The sequence below is a fragment of the Ipomoea nil genome, unplaced genomic scaffold (genome assembly GCF_001879475.1).
Source record: "Ipomoea nil cultivar Tokyo-kokei standard unplaced genomic scaffold, Asagao_1.1 scaffold3321, whole genome shotgun sequence".
NCBI classification, from domain to species: Eukaryota; Viridiplantae; Streptophyta; class Magnoliopsida; order Solanales; family Convolvulaceae; genus Ipomoea; species Ipomoea nil.
Genome location: NW_017619749.1, coordinates 3,008,779 through 3,028,715, shown reverse-complemented (window position 1 = coordinate 3,028,715; position 19,937 = coordinate 3,008,779). Strand labels below are relative to the sequence as shown.

General features: G+C 33.6%; 2 protein-coding genes across 2 annotated transcripts; both read left to right on the top strand.

Moving 5' to 3' along the window:
• Positions 1-2,317: 2,317 nt before the first annotated feature.
• On the top strand, positions 2,318-6,843 carry LOC109170382 (MADS-box protein AGL24-like). Its single transcript, XM_019319468.1, has 9 exons — positions 2,318-2,343; positions 2,572-2,836; positions 3,771-3,846; positions 5,364-5,425; positions 5,568-5,667; positions 5,785-5,826; positions 5,933-5,974; positions 6,225-6,373; positions 6,752-6,843. Exons 2-9 carry the CDS (start codon positions 2,655-2,657, stop codon positions 6,765-6,767), a joined length of 669 nt encoding a protein of 222 aa, XP_019175013.1. The 5' UTR covers positions 2,318-2,343; positions 2,572-2,654; the 3' UTR covers positions 6,768-6,843.
• A 3,435-nt stretch (positions 6,844-10,278) lies between these two features.
• On the top strand, positions 10,279-17,294 carry LOC109170379 (kinesin-like protein KIN-4C). The gene is made up of 25 exons (XM_019319463.1): positions 10,279-10,613; positions 10,812-10,958; positions 11,201-11,353; positions 11,437-11,681; positions 11,815-11,993; positions 12,168-12,292; positions 12,365-12,401; positions 12,531-12,622; positions 12,689-12,805; positions 12,878-12,991; positions 13,082-13,340; positions 13,560-13,660; positions 13,774-13,872; positions 13,955-14,068; positions 14,195-14,311; positions 14,392-14,472; positions 14,632-14,703; positions 14,785-14,898; positions 15,034-15,119; positions 15,217-15,267; positions 15,356-15,583; positions 15,673-15,811; positions 15,945-16,019; positions 16,111-16,521; positions 16,644-17,294. The coding sequence occupies exons 1-25, from the start codon at positions 10,485-10,487 to the stop codon at positions 16,989-16,991; spliced, it is 3,633 nt and encodes a 1,210-aa protein (XP_019175008.1). The 5' UTR covers positions 10,279-10,484; the 3' UTR covers positions 16,992-17,294.
• The last annotated feature ends 2,643 nt before the right edge of the window (positions 17,295-19,937 follow it).

Below are 19,937 nucleotides of genomic sequence, written 5' to 3'. Positions count from 1 at the left end.
ATGTAGGGCGCAGCTTTTTGCTTCTTTTTTTTTTTTAAATATATATATATATATATATATATATATATATATATATATATATATATATATTAGTAATTGGGAAATAAATGAGCATTGTGTTTTTTTTTTAAATACTATATTCTCATTAGGTAGGATCTGTTCTATACTTTTTCAAAAAGTTTCAGCCTAAAAAATCTAAATTTTCGTCACCGGAGTTCGAATTTATGACCATTCATTTAAAATGGTAACCGAGATGTCATCACATTACATGATAGTTGACAAATGAGCATTGTGTTAATGATGTGAAAAAGAAAATTCCATATGCAGTGAGAAGAGTGATAATTCCCATATAAATTCTTCTTTTTTTGGGTTATAAAATGGGATGTGAAAAAGTCTATAATAAAGGAGGTCTCCGACAACTTCATGACAAATTCAGGGTGTGTTTGGTTGAATCGGAATTGGAATGGGTATCAAATACTTGGTAATGGTAATGAGTTTTGGTGAAAGTATTTAACATGTTTGGTAGTAGGGTGGAATGAGAATGATTACTAATAATAATGCTTGAGAATGAATAAGGGAATGAAACCCTTATTTTATTTGGGTATAAATTTTTCAATTGATGGGGTATTTGAAACCCATAGTAGTGTTCTAACAATTTCTCATCGATCGAACAGGCACTTGTAACGTATGGTTCAGCAATGCACGTGGTTCTTACCTTAGCTTAATCTTTTAATTTGATAAAATGCAGATACAACAGTAGTGTATTCGCATTTAGTCAATAAATACTTTATTAATTCTCACATGAGTATGAAGAAGCTGAGTTGGAAGCTATGGGTAAATATCCCCATTCAGAATGCATTCGCATTTAGTCAATAAATACTTTATTAATTCTCACATGGGTATGAAGTGTTGAGTATATAATCATTATGCAATCCAACTAGAAGCTTAGGCTTTTAGTTAAGATGGAGCACATGCTTCACTTTGATATCAGAACCAGATCAAAAGTCACGGTAAATATTTCAATTTGAATATAGTACAATTTTCATCATTTGAATAAATAATATTTAACAATAAAATCACCAAATCCCTTTCAAGTGCAATTAAACACTTAAATTTGACATTTGTTGTTGGAAATACAAGAATAATAATTTAATAATAATCCTATGAAAAAAGGATTATTATTTTCCTGGAAAAAATTGGGAAATATAAGCATAGGGATGAAAGCTAAGGGTATTTTCGACTTGGTTGTAAGTACGAGTCGAGTTTCACTACCTTCTTAAAACTAAACTTAGAACCTAACAAAGTAGAGCATGAGAAGAACACATGCAAGGTTAGAGCATGGGAAGAACACGTGCAAGGTTTTGAGAGAAAAACGTGAGAGAAGAGGGGCTTTTGTAGGCTCTTGCACACGAAAAAAATCCTTTATGCTATACAATTCAATAAGCTTTAGAAATGTTCTTGTATAGATAGTTGTGCAAATACACTTCCATAATCAATGTGGGACAAATGCTACTTTAAACCCTTATTTCCCCTTCATTTTTTCCAAACTCAAATGGGTATACTTTGAGAATCAATTTCTCATTCACCCATTATTCGTTTTGTGCGTATAATATATCAATCTCTTCTTCTCACTACGAAGGATCCGAATCCACCTTGACCCGGCCCAAATCGAAAGTGGACCCGCCTAATTTGTACCACAAAATAACCACTTATTATGCCATTTTCAAGCTATTTTTTCAACAACATTTTGGTGCATTTAAACCTAATAGCCAGTTATCCACCTAGAATAATCAATCATTAGGATTTCGGCGAACGACATTTGCTGGTGACCGGTCCTGGTCATCTGCGATCGGCGATAATTTTTTTTTTGTTTGATAGTTCAGACAATCAACGATGGTTAATGATGATCAACGACTTTTACTGAATGAGTTACTGAGAAATTTTGAAAAATACTTAATTGCATTTTTAAAAAGTTAATGTCGTATAAAATTTAATGGCCCTTTCCCCCCAACAAAATTATAAAACATTTTCTTGGCCTAGCGTGTTCCAATATACATGGAATATTGGAACCTTTTTTTTTTTTTTTTTTTTGGTTTCCTTGGTTATAAATAGTAAGACTTTCCCTTTACTGAACCACATTTCTGGGATATTAATTAGTGGTCTTTCCACTTTCTCTGTCCCTCTCCCTATTATTCTACTTTTGGAGAGAGAGAGAAGCAGCAGCAAGTTCCAAAAGAAGGAATTTTTATTTATTTATTTATTTATTTGCAGAGAATTGAAGCATCGCCTTCCTCACTCTCAAAATTCCCATACCCGCCAATCCAAGAAGAAGAAAACCTGGAGGTCGTCATCACGTTCATTATATTATATTCCCGATTATTGGTCACAGATTTTTTCTGGAGTTTTTCGCCAGATCTAAACTGGGAACTTTCCATTTTCCATCATAGGGTTTCTCCAAGCTACTGCTTTTTTGTCTGCTATATATGTTTAGCTAAAAACAATAGTTTATTACAACTGTTTCTTCGTTTTCGTACGTGCTGGGAAAAGATTTTGTTCGCTCTTAATTTGCAGTTTGAGGAGATGAAGCTAATAAGGTTGTAAGAACTGATCGAAGCGGAAGTGGTTTAATTTTGGTTTGAACTTAACACTGGATCATGACTCGGAAGAAGATAAAGATAAAGAAGATCGACAACATTGCAGCGAGGCAGGTAACATTCTCTAAGAGGAGAAGAGGGCTTTTCAAGAAAGCTGAAGAGCTTGCCGTCCTTTGTGACGCCGACGTCGCCCTCATCGTCTTCTCCGCTACCGGCAAGCTTTTCGATTTCGCTAGCTCTAGGTACGTATGTCCACTACTTCACTCTCCCCGGCCGTTTATTTTCCGGCGGCCGCTGTTTCGCCGGAAATTAGATTCCCACTCTTTATTTTTGTCCGGTGTTTCATCCCGTTCTGTCCAACACCTATCATCTTCTAGTACATATGAGACATACAACAATAGTATGTCGTGTTGAGAACATATTTGGTCGGCGTGTCTGTATGTGTTTCCTTCTTAGGGTTTTCTCATCGGATTTCTTGCTCCGATCCGACCCAGTTACCTTTTATGTTTGATTTCCAACTTTAATTAGTTTTCCCAACTATCTCTGGTATATATTCTGGTCACTCATCCTCCAGTGCAGACTTGCACTACTAGATTCAGATTCTGCATAAACTTGAGAAAAATCAATGGTCCAGATTTCATAGTACTATACCTAGTTACTTCCTTGTCATATCAGTCATCTATCTCACCTTTTAATTTGATGGATAGACAAGAAGGTTCATTATATTATATAACCAGCTACTTCTATAGACTATGTTTATGTTTATGATTCCACCCACAATCTCCCTTTAATTTATGTTTTGGTTTAGTTTACAGTTCATCGGATGCAGTTTCTGGGCAATACTTTGATGTTAACTTCAAACCTATACCTAGATATAGTAGCTTTCAATCTGAATTGAATAATGCATATATGTTAATTAAGTTGTTGATGTGTATATGGATAATCTTTAATGGGCCCGTGTGTATAAACTGATAATGAAATTATACGTTTAGAGTATCTTTAATTGGTCGGTACGTATAAGTTTTATTGTGGAATTATAAAGTTATGGTTCTTCGATTCGATCTTTAATTAACGGATTGGTATAAATCGATAGTGAAATTATGACTTTATAGAACAGGTATATGTGTGCAGAATGCACATTTTACTGAGGTGTGTGATCTTATGTTTTTATGGCAGCATGAAGCATATCCTTCAAAAATATGTGTCTCATTCAAGTAACATCGAGAAGTACCCACCTCTTCAATTTCTGCAGGTATCATTTACTGTGTACCATTTGCATTAATATATGATCATCATAACAGTATTAGTTAATTAATTCTTAATGATTAATTAGTACAATATTAAGGTTATATGATGAAAATTATTAGAATATAATAAAGAAAACATCTTGAATTTCCATATACATACTAAAATTGTACGTAAAAAAAAATGCAATTGATATGATCATCACTCATCATGCCGGTACTTTTGGAAAGGCCAAAATTAGTGCGTGTTCTCATTTGATCCTTAATATATATATATATATATATATATATATATATATATATATCTTGATCTTTCTTTCTTCATGTAAGACAATAAGACATAATTTTACTTATATTCTATATGCGATATATGATGAATATTACTTCTTAAATCTATGTATACATATATAAGAATTTGGGTAAAAAAACTAAAAAAAATTTACAACCGTTCATGACTCATGCAAGTAGTTTTGGAAAGATATATATCTTGATCTTTCTTTCTTCACATGAGACATAATTTTACCTATACTCTATGTGAGACATATGATGATTGATGAGTATAATAATATCGCTTTTTGAATCTATATATACATTTATATCAACTTGTGTAAAAATAAAAACAAAATTTTGTAATTGGTTCGTATGGTGATATTTTCTTTCTTCATGTAATAAGACATAATGTTACTTACTATGTGAGACGTATGATGATATCACTTTTTGAATCTATATATACATATCAACTTGGATTTTAAAAAAATTAAACATTGCAACGGTTCATGACTCATCCTAATACTTCTGAAAAATCTTGATCAATTTTTCATGTGATGAGGCATAATTTTACTTGCACTTTATGTGAGACATATCATGAATATTACTCCATACTTAAATATATATATATATATATATATATATATATATATATATATATATATTACTTTTTGAATCTATATACACATGCATATTGGATAAAAATAAAAAGAAAAAAGTGTCAAATAAACTCATAAACTTTACATCAAAAGTCAATTAGGCACCTAATAAACTTTAAAAAAAAAATACAATTAAACTTCCAAATATGTCAAATTGAGACAAAATGAAGCCCAAGAACCGGTAAATGACTCATTTCCATTCTGGCGACTAGTGACTGCCATTGGCTACCAGAGAAGGCCACCAAATATATATATATATATATATATATATATATATATATATATATATATATATATATATATATATATATATATATATATCTTCTTGCATCTATATACATATATCAACTAGGGTTTAAAAAAAAAAAAAGAGAAGAAGAAGAAGCAATCGAATAATTTGTGAGATTATATTTCTTTTTTAGGGTTGCTTCTTGCAGTACTTTCTTCATGTGAGATTTTTTTTTTTCTTTTTTCTTGTTTCCAATAAATTGAGTATTAACATGAAAGCTTGAGTATCCAATTCCATGTATGAGATGATTACTTAGCTTATAACCATCAACTGTCTGTTAACTTAACCTAAAATTATTTCCTTTTTTTAGCAAGAGAATAGCCTTCAAGTAAGATTAAGCAAGGAGATTTCTGACAAGACTCGTGAGCTCAGGTAGCAAGTAGTGGAAAATGTCATTTTTTTTTTTTACTGATTCTTTTTTGTAAATAAACTTATTTTACAGTATCCAAGCAAGTAGGTAGAACCGTAGAAATGGTTATGCATGTACTAATAACAATTAAGCTGAATAAAACAGGCGGATGGGAGGTGAAGAGCTTGAAGGATTAAGCTTAGAGGAACTAGAAGAACTGGAGAAAAAGCTTAAAGTTGGATTAAACCGTGTGTCTGAGACCAAGGTACCTTAGCTTAGCTTGAATCATCATCTCATCTCTATCTTTAATTTGCTTTCCCTCAATCCCTTTTGATTTTGAAGTTAGTAATTCTTCATCAATTCTTGAATTTTTTGGTTCCAGGATGAACAGTTGAGGAATGAGATTGCCACACTTCAATACAAGGTATATATAGTCCGCACAGTAAAATCAATACACATATAGTGCCAAGTTAGGGCTTAATTAATCATCTTCTATTTCTGATCTGCTGTTCCCTGGTTTGTCTTTGCAGGGTTCTGAGCTCATGGAAGAAAATAATCAGTTGAAACAACGAGTAATCTCTTATCTCTAACAATTTTATTTTTATGATAAGCAAAATTCAAAACCACTATCCGATCCGATGGGAGGTAAACCAGTTCAAATTAAGAAGGTTAATAAGTTGTTCCCACGGAAAGTTATTGGAACCTTATGGTTACCGAGTTAATAGTCAGATCAACTTGTGTTCTTTCGGATTACATTTAACTTCTGTTAATCAATCTAGCTAGCAGCTAATTAGAGGAGATTATTGTTGTCATAAAACACAGGTTGCAAATGACAGACGAAACGGGCGGATTGTTGGTGACATTATGGATCGCATGATCCAAGAAGATGGTGAGTCCATCACCAAAAATAGCACCACCCAGCCGCCGCTTCTGCAGGCTGCTGACTGCTCAGATACAATGCTGAAACTCGGGTGAGCTTTAATGTAGTGAATTTGAATTTTCTTAAGCGAGATGTTTAATTTGATATATTATATGCACAAAATATATAATAGTTGAATGGAAATTAAATTAATTTTCAATGTGTAGGTTAAGAAAAATGAGATTGGGAAGACTTGTAAGTAACATTTTTTATTCTACATTAAAAAGGGGTGTGATTTCTGTTACACTAGTATATATATTACTCTTTTTTTAATGGAGTTATAATTGCATAGCGTAGAGATTGTCTCGCGAAAGTGACAATTCACGACTGGGTCACTTGTTCATCAATTTGTAGATAAATATAATCCTTAATATATATCTTATGGCCATGGGAAATAATTAATTAATATATAGTTTGCATATTTGATCAGGCTACCCTTTCACTAGCTGAACAAGACCATCAGAAATAATGCACATATATGCCCAGGAAGCTGGAGAGTATATGTATAATTAAGGTTGTCTGGTAGTGGTGCTGTATGAACCTCTGATCTGATCTGCGTGTATGTGAATTGTGATGCTTGGCAAATAATTAATTGTAGTTGCTGTATCTGCACACTTTTTAATTTGGTGTTGCGTGGAACATGTTGTCATTTTATACGAGTTAATACCCAATTTAGTCATCGATTTTAGTGGGTTTTCTCGATTTAATTAGTCTTAAATGACTTTTTGTGTTCAGTTAGGTCATCGATTTCGATAATTTTACCTAATTGAGTCATCGACTATTATTAGAATCAAAGACTAAATCAATTAAAATCACTATAATTAATTATTAAATTGCTTTCAAAAAAAATAATTATTAAATTGAGTAAAATTATTATATAGTCAAAAACTAACTTGGGTAAATCTATTAAAGTCAAGGACTAAATTGTGTATTAGTAGAGGTGAAATTACCAAGCAAGCTATCTTAACAAAGGATTCAATTGGATAAAAACATCAAAGTTGATAACCTAATTAAGTACAAAAAGATGCTTAGGACTAAATCGAGAAAAATCACTATAGTCGCGGACTAAATTAGGTATTAACTCCATTTGATATTGTCCATATATATATCATGTGAGAACGAATGTCCAAGAAAGAACTAAGAACCAATGGCAGTTGTTCACGTGTTCAGATTTAATGGATTAAATGTAATTAAAAAAAAATGACGATTTTGGTCCACATGTTTAATTCCTACCAATTTTCATCCACGACTATTGTTTTAGTATCAATTTTAATCCACGACTATTGTTTTAGTACCAATTTTAATCCACGACTATTATTTTAGTACCAAAATTCATCACGTCGGTCACCCATCTATTTAAGACATCCCGAAATCTAAAAATTTTAAGGGCATTTTTTGTGATTCCAATTTGAGCATAAATAAATGAATTTAAGCCCTAAGATCGGTCCCAATTCGCAGTTCTCCACCTCATCCTACCTTAATTTGAGGAAGGAAACTGCGAATTAGTATAGATCTTAGGGCTTAAATCTATTTATTTATGCTCAAATATGGATCCTAATTTGAAAAGCACGAAACTACCCTTAATAATTTCATATTTCGGCATGTCTTAAACGAATTGGTGACCGGCATGATGAATTTTGGCACTAAAACAATAGTTGTGGATGAAAATTGGTACTAAAACAATAGTCGTGGAGGAAAATTGGTAGGAATTAAACATGTGGATCAAAACTGTCATTTTGCTAATACTCATGAGACCAAAATTGGTATTTGCTTTAAAAAGAAAAGTAATTAAAATGACTAAAAGTATCTAAAAAATAATAATTTAGAATGTTAAATGACAAAAATAATAGTCTAGACCTAAATTTGAAATTGCCATTAAAAATAAGGGATCTTTTTGTGGAATTAACTCTAATTGGGAGATGAATAAGTATTGTGCTAATGATGTGATGAAGAAAACTTCTATCTATATGCAGTGAGAAGAGTGAGAGTTCCCTTATAAATTATTTATTATTTATTTATTTTAGAAAGGGAAATAATCTCACATGCATCAACTAACCCGACAATCAAAACCTTAAAATTTGTTTGAGACGTTAATTCGATTCGATTCATTTTTTTACTGCCATTTTTATGTGCTTTATACTGAACCAAGATATAGTTAAAAATCAACAACACTTTATTACGTTGTAATATATTTTTTAAAGATAACATCCTAACTTTATTTAAACAAAAAAAAAAAAAAAAAAAAAGAAAAGGTACAAGACAAGGGATAAAATAGATGGGGACCACCCTAATCAAGTTGATTTGACAATTATTTTAATAATTACAAGATTTTAAGTCGAATTGAACTCTATATAACTTTCTTGGTTTGTGTCGATAAAAAAAATCATTACCTATTTGAAGCAAGAACAAGGCCATAAGTTTCAAAATTTCCTACGATCTCAAGGGCAGAGTTGCTAGAGTCTTAGTCAAATGACAGAGGCTTATTTAAACAGTTTAATTATTCTTTATCTATTTTAAGTGTATAATCTATCATATTAATCATCTCAAGTTAGAGAATTTAAATTCACTTTAACATAATTCAAATTGGGAGTAGTTCATACTCTAAATATTGCTTCAAAATGATCAATCACTTTGAATACAATTTTTAACTATTTTTTTCAACATATATATAAAGATTTGAAATAAATACAAACTTATAATGTGGAATAGTAATCAAACACCCACATTATCAAGAAGCCCAACCCAGAAATTGAATTATCACTCTTTTACCGAAAACAAGTTTTAAGTCAAATTTTTTATTGACTAAATCAATGTGGAGCTAATTGTACTTACTTTCAATTCATTTCTTTCTTTCTTTCTTCTACTTATCTTCTCGCTCTTGATCTTTTATTTGTTTATTTTTTTTTTTGGAGTTCACCATTTATAGGAAAAAGTGAACTCAGTGGTCCAAATTCATTATATTTAATTTTAATAAGTCCGATTACTTCGCAAGATGTTCAAAAAGCTTAACTATTTTCGAATTCAGATGCCTAACTATTATAATTTGGGGCTATACTGTTTTTTCAACTTTGAACCGAGACCGCAGTGTTTTTGTTACACCGTTGCCAAACATCTTGTGATGTTTGCTCTTCATTGGTATTCCACACAAACTTTTCAGGGGACTTGGTTTTTTTTTTTTTTTTTTTTGCTTGTTCGATTTTGAGTCAATGTCACTTTGGGTCTTGAGCTTCCCGCTTTGAGGGATAGAACTCTGGCAGCGAAGGGAAAAGCAAGCACACTAGGGATGGCGACAAAAACTAAACGAAGTAGCTCGATGGGAATTGTACTATTGGCGGTAGCGGCAACAACAAAAGAAGACACTTCAGAGAGATTGGTTTCTATAGAAGAGAGCTACGTTCAAATCAAACTCCATTTTCCTTGAAACTTTGGGCATAAGGCCACAAAGGATTGAAGGAGTTGGGTGTTTAATAAAATCATAGGAGACTAAACCACATTGGTGGTGTGTCTAAATGCAAGTACTCACAACTTGGTGGAGAAGAGAGAGGGTACAAGGAGTTCGTCATACAGAGAATGAAGAGAAGTAAAAGGAAACGTGAAATGAAAATTATCAAAATATTTTTAATAAATTCTAAGTTATAACGGGATCTCATAACTCCATTAGGGGATCTGCATATGTTGCAAATATGTGAAAATTAAGGAATAATATTTACACCACTAAAAATTAAAGAGTGACATTGATAATTGATATATGCGTGGGGATATAATTTCCATTTTTTCCTCGCAAATTATAATGCCAACTCACAGGTTGAGGCGTGTTTGGATGGACTGAAGATCAGACCTTCTCCTGATCTAGTCCCACTTGACTTCGCCTTTCATCATCAATGCATTTGTGGCTCCCCAAACACGGTGTATCCAATTTGAATTCAGATGCGGCTCTTATATATAATTTTGATCGTTGATTTTTTTGTCGTCACCATCTTGTCTCTCACCAGATTCAAATTCAAATCATCTCTCCCCCCTTCCCCTCCCCTCCCACCCCTCAACGGGCATTATCTTCCCTCTCCGCCGTTTGCAACTCAAACAGCCTCCCAACACTTCTCTGCTCCCGTTAACCGTTGCCCTAACGGCGGTAAGGTTTCCGGCCGGCTACTGATTGAGCGGGGATGGAGAATTCGGATCTCAAAGATGCATCTCAGTGCGTGAGGGTCGCCGTCAACATACGGCCACTGCTTACTTCGGAGCTCCTCGTTGGCTGCACCGATTGCATTACGGTCGTCCCCGGCGAACAGCAGGTACGGAAGCAAATTTTCATTTCTACTCACCTTCTAATTTTATTTATAATACAGTGTTTTGAGCATTAAATTTGAATTGATCTGCCTGACTTATGAGGATGTATGTAAGCAAATTGTTTAGAATAGGAAATGTGTTGCTTAGAGTCTAATAGAATGGTTTAAATCAAGTAAAGAAAGTGTAATTTTTTTCCCCAACAGGTGCAAATTGGGTCACATGCATTCACATTTGACTGTGTGTTCGGGAGTGCGGGATACCCATCCTCGCGCATTTTTGACGAGTGTGTTCTGTCATTGGTTGATGCTTTATTCCAAGGCTATAACAGTACTGTTCTTGCATATGGTCAGGTATCGACATTACTTTTGATTTACTAGATGTATTGCTTTCAGCTCTGTTGTTTAAATTTTTAGGGCTTGGTTGATTCAATTCTGATGTTTAAGGGATCATAAAGTTTTATCCCTCTTTAGTTTAATCCCATCTTTTTGGAAATGAGTTGCATAATTCTAAACCTTTAAAGCTAACAAATTGCAATCACCTATATGTTCGAATTTCGTATTAATTTCAAATGCTTTGTTTATGTTGTCAAAAGACTGGTTCAGGGAAGACCTATACAATGGGCACAAACTATAATGGAGAAGACTACACTGGAGGGGTAATACCTAGAGTTATGGAGACTATATTCTCTAGGGTAGATGGCTTGAAGGATTCTACTGAATTTCTAATTAGAGTTTCTTTCATTGAGGTAAGGGAAGTGACCTTTTGGTGATTTAGTAATGCATCATTTCTTATTAATAAATTGATTTATGATAACCTGTGATTTTGCAGATTTTTAAAGAAGAGGTGTTTGATCTGCTAGATACAAATCCTCCGGCTATTTGTAAAGGCGAAGGGGCAAGGGCAGCTGGGCACACTAGAGCTCCCATTCAAATAAGAGAAACTGCCAATGGAGGAATTACGCTTGCTGGTGTTACAGAAGCAGAGGTTAAAACAAAAGAAGAGATGGCTTCCTACCTCTTGCAAGGTGCAGTTTCGCGTGCCACTGCGAGCACAAACATGAATAGTCAGTCGAGGTATTCTCTTTATTTTCCATAGCATCTTATGCTATATTAGTTTGATCAAGAGTCCATCCGACTATATTGGTATTTTTGTAATGATTTTATTATCATTTTACAATTTGGAAAACTAATTTTTTATGAATTGCAGCCGATCACATGCCATTTTTACCATCTCCATTGAACAAAAGAGAATTGGTAAGTGCCCAATTGGAGGAGCAGCTGATGACATCGGAGACGATATTTTATGTGCAAAGCTTCATTTAGTTGATCTTGCCGGTTCGGAGAGGGCAAAGCGAACTGGAGCAGATGGAATGCGTTTACGTGAAGGTGATAAACTCTATTGCTTATGTATTTACTGAAAATTTATGTACTAATATTTTTTGAAAGTATTCAAATTTGTTCTTTTTATTGTCTTTTAACAGTTAGCTTTCTATATTGCCTAAATTATCATTTGACAATTTTATGCCTCTTTTTTTACATTATGGTTTTCTTATGATGTAGGAATACATATCAACAAGGGGCTACTTGCTTTGGGAAATGTAATTAGCGCTCTTGGTGATGAGAAGAAGCGAAAAGAAGGCGCTCATGTTCCATACCGAGATAGCAAGTTGACGCGTTTGCTACAGGTTAGATTTTTTTTCTTTTTTTCTTTCTTGTTAGACAGTTTTGTGCTTTAATTTCTTTGTGGTCTTTCTCAGGATTCTCTTGGTGGGAACAGTAAAACTGTTATGATCGGTATGTTGTATGCAGTAATACTGTGGTATTTCTAAGTTATTGTTATTAGTTGTAGAGATTTTATATGATTATTCAATTGTAATGCTAACTTTCTCTAGTGATCTTTTATTTGTTTTTGCTTTGATGAAGCTTGTGTGAGCCCTGCTGACACAAATGCTGAGGAAACTTTGAATACTTTGAAATATGCAAACCGTGCTCGTAACATTCAAAATAAAGCAATTGTAAGTTTCAACTTGTTATAAAATAAATACATGTTTTATTTGGCTCTGATTTTCCTCCAATCATAGGTTAATCGGGACCCAACAGCTGCTCAGATGCAAAGAATGAAGAGTGAGATTGAGCAATTGCAAGCTGAGCTTCTTTATTTGCGTGGCGATTCCAATGTTCCATTTGAAGAACTACAGGTACAAATGTTGTGATTGTATCTTTGAGCAAACTTGGTTATCAGTTATTAATTTATTGGCTTTAATTTACAGATTCTCAAGCACAAGATATCTTTGTTAGAGGTAAGCAATATGGAGTTGCAGCAGGAACTTATGGAGTGTCGGACTAATTGTGATCACTTGTCAAAGAGAGCTATTGATGCCCAGGTTTAAAGATCATCGTAATTTTGTATTTAATTCTATAATTGATATCTCTTTCAATCAGCATCACTTTCTTACAAGGACTTGGTTTAATAGGTTGAAAGGGACAGACTCATTATAAAGTTTGATGGAGCTGAACACAGTAACCACTTGGATAGCACTGATGATAAATTGGATCTGGTGAAAAATTATGTCTCCAAAATTCAAGAGCTAGAAGGAGAATTACACCGTGTGCAGAGATTAAACAATTCAAGGCGTACTGTATCTGATGGTTATCTTGGATTGGACTATGATGATTTTCACTCAAAGGGTTTATCTTCTGCTGAATCTGACACTAGAAGCACAGATGTCAATGGTAAGTACGACATGAATTATACATTGTTTTGTGCATGGTTTGTTGATCTTGAACTTTGAATATTAATGGTTTATTGGACTATACTAGATCATGTATTTAAAGAAGAATATGTTTGTTTTTTTGACTTTTTTCTAAATATAATCATCTTGTCTGTATTTGCTGAAGATTTCTGTTTCTGAAAAATTAATATCTTAATCTGAGCCTTATTGCTTCTTGAAGGTGGGGCTGAAGTTGAGGAAAAAGAGTTAGAACACTCTTCTCTTCAAGAAAGGTTGGATAGGGAGCTCAAAGAATTGGACAAAAGGCTTGAACAGAAAGAGGTATAGATGCTTGTTTTTCTTCTGCTTTGATACTATTACGCTTTTGTTTCCTTACTGAAACTTTATATACATAATGACAATTACTTTTTAACACACACTGTCTCGTATAATAGGCTGAAATGAAGAGATTCGCAACTGTTGACACCTCAGTTCTTAAGCAACATTATGAGAAGAAAGTTCAAGAATTGGAACAAGAAAAAAAGTCCCTGCAGGTGAGTATATTTTTTCTTTCATTAGATCAAGTGTATATTTTTTCTTGCTCACTTTAGTTCAACATCCCTTCTCATTATTCAGAAAGAAATCGAGAAACTTCGAAACAATCTTGCGAATTTGGCATCCAATTCTGATGATAGTGCTCAAAAACTCAAAGAAGAGTATCTTCAGAAGTTGAATTTCCTAGAATCTCAAGTGAGTTTTTTTTTTTTTTTTTTTTTTTTTTTTTTCATGGCTAATTGAAGAGTTTACGCTGCTACATTAGTATGTGATTGTTACATATTTATCAACCTGATTGACTGATGCCAACTGCCTCTGCAGGTTGCTGAATTGAAGAAGAAACAAGATGCTCAATCTCAGCTTTTAAGACAAAAACAAAAAAGTGACGAAGCTGCTAAACACCTTCAGAATGAGATACAGAAGATTAAGACTCAAAAGGTACTGAGAATGGTGTTTAGATACTTGTGTGTATAAAGTAACCAGTAATTTCTGATCATGGGTTTATGCTTTTACTATAGGTTCAATTGCAACAAACGATAAAGCAAGAATCTGAACGTTTCAGATTATGGAAAGCATCACGAGAAAAGGAAGTCCTTCAGGTAATTATGTTCTTGGTTAATATTCTTCCTTGCCTTCTTTCCCTTAGTTTTCTTTGTTTTACTCTTCTCTTCATAGTAGTGTTTTTATTTCAGCTGGTAGAGGAAATATTTGCAAAATTGTTACTACATTTGATTTCTCATACATTGTCATTTCTACAGCTTAAGAAGGAGGGTAGAAGGAATGAATATGAGATGCATAAGTTGTTAGCATTGAACCAGAGGCAAAAGATGGTAAACAACTCTACTACTACCATTATGACATTATCATTCTTGTTATTCTTCATGATTTATTTATTTACTGGCCATCAACAGGTTTTGCAACGAAAAACTGAAGAAGCTGCTAATGCAACTAAGCGACTCAAAGACTTGCTAGAATCCCGAAAAACATCACGTGAAGCATCTAGTAGTAATGGCCCTGGAAGTCAGGTATATTTTTCTGCTATATATATATATATATATATATATATATATATATATATGTGTGTGTGTGTGTGTGTGTGTGTGTGTGTGTGTGTGTGTTTCTGTTTAGATCTGAGCTAATTATTGCTCTTCAATTCATAGGCATTATTGCAGGCAATTGAGCATGAGCTTGAAGTCTTTGTAAGGGTACATGAAGTGCGGTCAGAGTATGAGCGCCAAATGGAAGAGTATGTCTAATTGTGTTTGTTACAAGGACTACTTATTTTACCCTCCTAGTGTGGAATTGTTCCATTCTTGACCAATTATTGACTTCACTTTCCACAGGCGAGCTAAAATGGCCAAGGAGGTTGCAGACTTGAAGCAAAGCAATATAAGGTTGGTTCGAATTAAACTAGGAGATATACTTTTAGAACCTGTTTTTGATGTGTGGGGTGTTCATATTGTTACGCCATTTCCTTTGCAGTGATTCCCCACAGATAATGTCCCCTGGTGCTAGGAATTCAAGAATTTTTGCACTTGAAAACATGCTAGCTACTTCATCCAGCGCACTTGTTTCCATGGCATCACATTTGTCAGAAGCAGAAGAGCGGGAACGAGCATTTAGTGGTCGAGGACGATGGAACCAAGTTAGATCTCTTGCTGAAGGGAAAAATATTATGAATTTTTTATTCAATTTAGCATCCTCTTCCAGGTAATTGCAATTTTTTAAGTCGAAATCCTGTTGAAACAACTCTACTGGGTATATAGTAGTAACTAATATTTTCTTCTTGTTTCCAAAAGATGTCAGTTAAGGGATAAGGAAGTTGAATGTAGAGAGAAAGATTCAGAAATCCGGGAGTTGAAAGAAAAAGTTGTCAACTTGGTTGGACAGCTAGAATCACAAAAGGCTGAAATAATTCGTAAGGAGCAACAAATCAAGGTTAGTACAACCGCTAAATATTTCTAGTATGTTAATGTTTCTTCTTTCTAAGTATGTGAAATGCAAAGCACATATAGAAAAGGATATGATTAGTAAAATTATGGATTGATAATTTTGTTTAAAACTGTGGCAGAAGCTGGTTTCAAAGAAACAGTCCAAGGTGGAGAATAATGGGCACCACGGACACGTTTATGACCTAAGGCCAAAGGTATAATAGTTGCCAACGCTATCCCTTGTAAGTGTATTGGAGTTAAAATAAAGCATAATCTCTTTCTTTGTTATTTATTTATTTTTTATAGGGAAGCCGTAGTTCCTTTGTTTACAATGGTGGAGGACTGTTAGAAGATATGGACATGGAGATATCAGATTCAGACAACAATGATAATGATTCTGACGTAGAGTACATTCCACCTTGCTGCCAATGCAGTAAGAGCTCGTCCTGCAAAACGCAAAGGTGCGAGTGTCGAGCTGCAGGACGCGATTGCGTTGTGTCATGTCGGTCTTCCAAGTGCAGTAACGTGGAACACAATGCAAATAAATCTTCTGAGCATACCGGAAACACCACAGAAGGTGATGGTGAAACTGAGGGCGAAAAAGCTCTGGCTTCTCAGGGTGCGATGCTACTCCAAACCGCCTTTTCAGATAAGACTGAGACAAAGGATGAAGCGGGATCCAAAAGAAAACCTCTCTCTGATATTGGAAATACGCTGGTAAGACAAATCAAATCACCCGTGACTCCTAGGCTCTTGATACAGTTTTTATCTGTTTTTGTTTTTCACCTTTCAATGGTTCATGGACTGACATTAGAAGGATGAATTTTTGCATGGTGTAGGTGAAATCCAATGCTCCTAAACCACCGAATCAGAGAAAGACATGGCGGAAATCCATGCGAAAATCTGTCATTCAACTCGTTCCTTCTGCACAACCTGCTCCTGCCACTTCTCAAGATCAAAATTCTGCAGCTCCAACAAAACCAGATAACATCAACAACACGACAGAGACTCCTGACATTCCATTGAAGTTGCCGCGAGCCATCAGTTCTACATTAGCCAATAACACCCTGAAAGATAGAAACTCTAGCTCCAGTGATTCTTCTGTTCATGATAAGGATTTTCACCTGCCAGCTCCCAAAAGCCCTCAACGGAGGCCAAGGACGAAGAACGAGAAAGAAAACCAGTGAGTTTTTAGTTCAACAGATGTTGATTCTTGTTGGTTTGGTTACTAGGAGAAGTTCCAACATTCTTGTCAATCTTAAGTGTGAGTTTTTGAGGTTCAGCCTAATGGTAGGCCAAACCTGTTTACTAGCAATCTGTGCTAAATGTTAAGCTTGATGATGGGTTAAAACCTTAAAACCCTGTTTTAGGAAGTTGGTCATGTTTGATTTTTATCTCCTTTGTCATGTTACATTGTACCCAACTTCCAAAAAAGCTACGAGGAAAATGTAGTTTATATTTTAAGTGATGTATATTTTTTATTTTTATTATATACATTTTTAAATACTCCGTATGATTTACTTACAAATTAAAGAAATTGTGTTAATTATTTATAAAATCAAATTGTACTTTGCGGTGGCTTTTTAGGAAGAATTGTTCACCTATGCCGTGCCGTAATTTAGTACTACTATCTGTCCAACAACCCAAGTCAATATTCCATGTTCCGTTTGTAAAGAGATATTCAACAAAGGACACTAGATACATTTGCAAGTTTTGGTACACCTAAGAATCACGTTTGGTCCAATAATAATTAAAGCATGTGGAATTTAATTTGTTTGACACAAATAGTGTTATTTGATTTAAATAAAAGACTACAAGGAGGTAAATTTTAAGTTATTTATAACTAACTAGCTTCAAATTAAGAAGATCACTCTCACCCGTATTTTTGAAGGACAACTCTCGACCAAGTTAGTTGGATAATTGTCTTTGTAACCACAAGGTCTTATGTTTGTGAACTTAAGACCTTGTGGTTACAAAGTCAATTATCCAACCAAGTGACCAACTTGGTTGGGAGGTTGGGAGTTGTCTTTCAATAATAGTATTCTCGAAAGCAAAGAAGAAATAACAAAGCTAATAATCAAGATTCCATATGAAACGTAACAAAATCACTCTAATACAATCAGTCGCTAAAAGTGATCTAATAAACTAATACTAGTAATGGGTGATTAAAGATTTGAAGGTCAAATTGTAAAGCCCTAAAACTTGTTGTCATTCAATCTACACATGTATTTGACCAAAATAAATAAATAAATAAATAATTGCCACCTTAGTAACATCATTTTATGCACTCTCACAAATAAACACACGTACGCAGACTCTCTCTCTACTAGTTTTTGCATATATTGGGATAAGACTAATGTAGTCAAGTCTTGACCAGACCTCATTTGGGAACAATTCTCTCATGAGCGTGACTATATGCACATAGGTTCTAAGCAATTTAAACCCCTTCTATTTGAACCAATATCTTTTATTATTTTTTTAATAGTAAAATCGAGAGTTAACATTTAACGACTAAACATTGACAAGTATGTGTCATACACAACATATTGTCAATTTATAGTTTACTTTATAGTTTCTTTTTTTCCAATAAATGCAAATGGATGTTCTTTTCGTATTGATAAATAATAATAATAATAATAATAATAATAATAATAATAATAATAATAATAATAATAATAATAATAATATACACATATAGACAATATCAATATATATTGGAAATAAATTGAAAGAATAATGGTTATGATGGCAAGCAAAGTCAAAAATTTAATTTCTTGTAGAGACAAGAAACTCCCATGCAATTTCTGACCACATGTGAGACGTACCATACAATCCATAAAGCATTTCCGATTTGTTTCTATCAGACCAAAGGGTTCCATGTGCACCCACACATTATATTGTTAGTTAGATGACACAATACCATCAATGATTGAAGATGAATCCCATAAAAAAGGTCAATATTTTTTTTAAAAAATTTAATTAATTCGTTAATTAATTTTCTATGGATCTTGACAACTTATCCTATTTGTCTTTATCATTAATCTCCTTTGTCATAATTAAAAAAAAAATTAAAAAAAAAACTTAAAAAATTGACATAAGATCGCATATTTAATAGTTCTTATTATTGTTTAATGTATGTGTATGTTATTAAAAATAATATAAAATGCCCCAAAAGGAGTTATCGAGCGGGTAGAACATGATTATATTCTCGTATCAAAATGTCACGAGTTTTTTTTTTTTTTTTTTTTTTTGAAAACAAATGTCACGAGTTTGATTCTTGAAAACATCTTCTTCGTTGAGCCCGTTGCACAAAGTTTTCCAAGTGTGATTTACATCATTGGCAATTTCAATGTAGTTTTCAGTGTTTAATAATAATAAATATCCTATTTAATCTATAGGGAAGGGTCCAAGTGCGGGTATAGCTTCCCGTGCGGTTGTGCGGTTAGATCTGAGCCATTGATCAAATCTAGATCAACGACTCAAATCAATGAAAATTAAAAAAAAATAAAAAAAAACGTGTCTGAAAATAAGAAGCATAAGCTAAAAATGGCGCACCTTAAGTGTTAGATCTTAAGCACAAACTCACACACATTAAGTACAAAATCCACGCACATTAAGCACAATCTCACGCACATTAAGCACAAAACTCACACACTTTAAGTATTAACTCACAGACCTTAAGTTTCAACAACTACTGACATTAAGCACAAACTCACGCACATTAAGTACAAAACTCACGCAAATTAACCACAACCTCACGCACATTAAGCACAAAACCCACGCACTTTAAGTATTAACTCGGAGACCTTAAGTTTCAACAACTACTGACATTAATCACTAACCTCACACACATTAAGCACAAACCCTACGCACATTAATCACAAACTCCACTCACATTAAGAACAAATCTCACGCACCTTAAGCACAAAAATCCACACTTTAAGTTTTAACAATTACTCACATTAAGCACAACCCCACACACATTAAGCACAAAACTCACGCATCTTATATACAAAACTCACGCACATTAATCACAGAACCGCTACACCCTAATTTTGACCTAGATGCAAAAATTACAAAATTGCCACCGCATTTTTTTTTTTAAAAAAAAATTTGGTAATCCTGGACGTTGA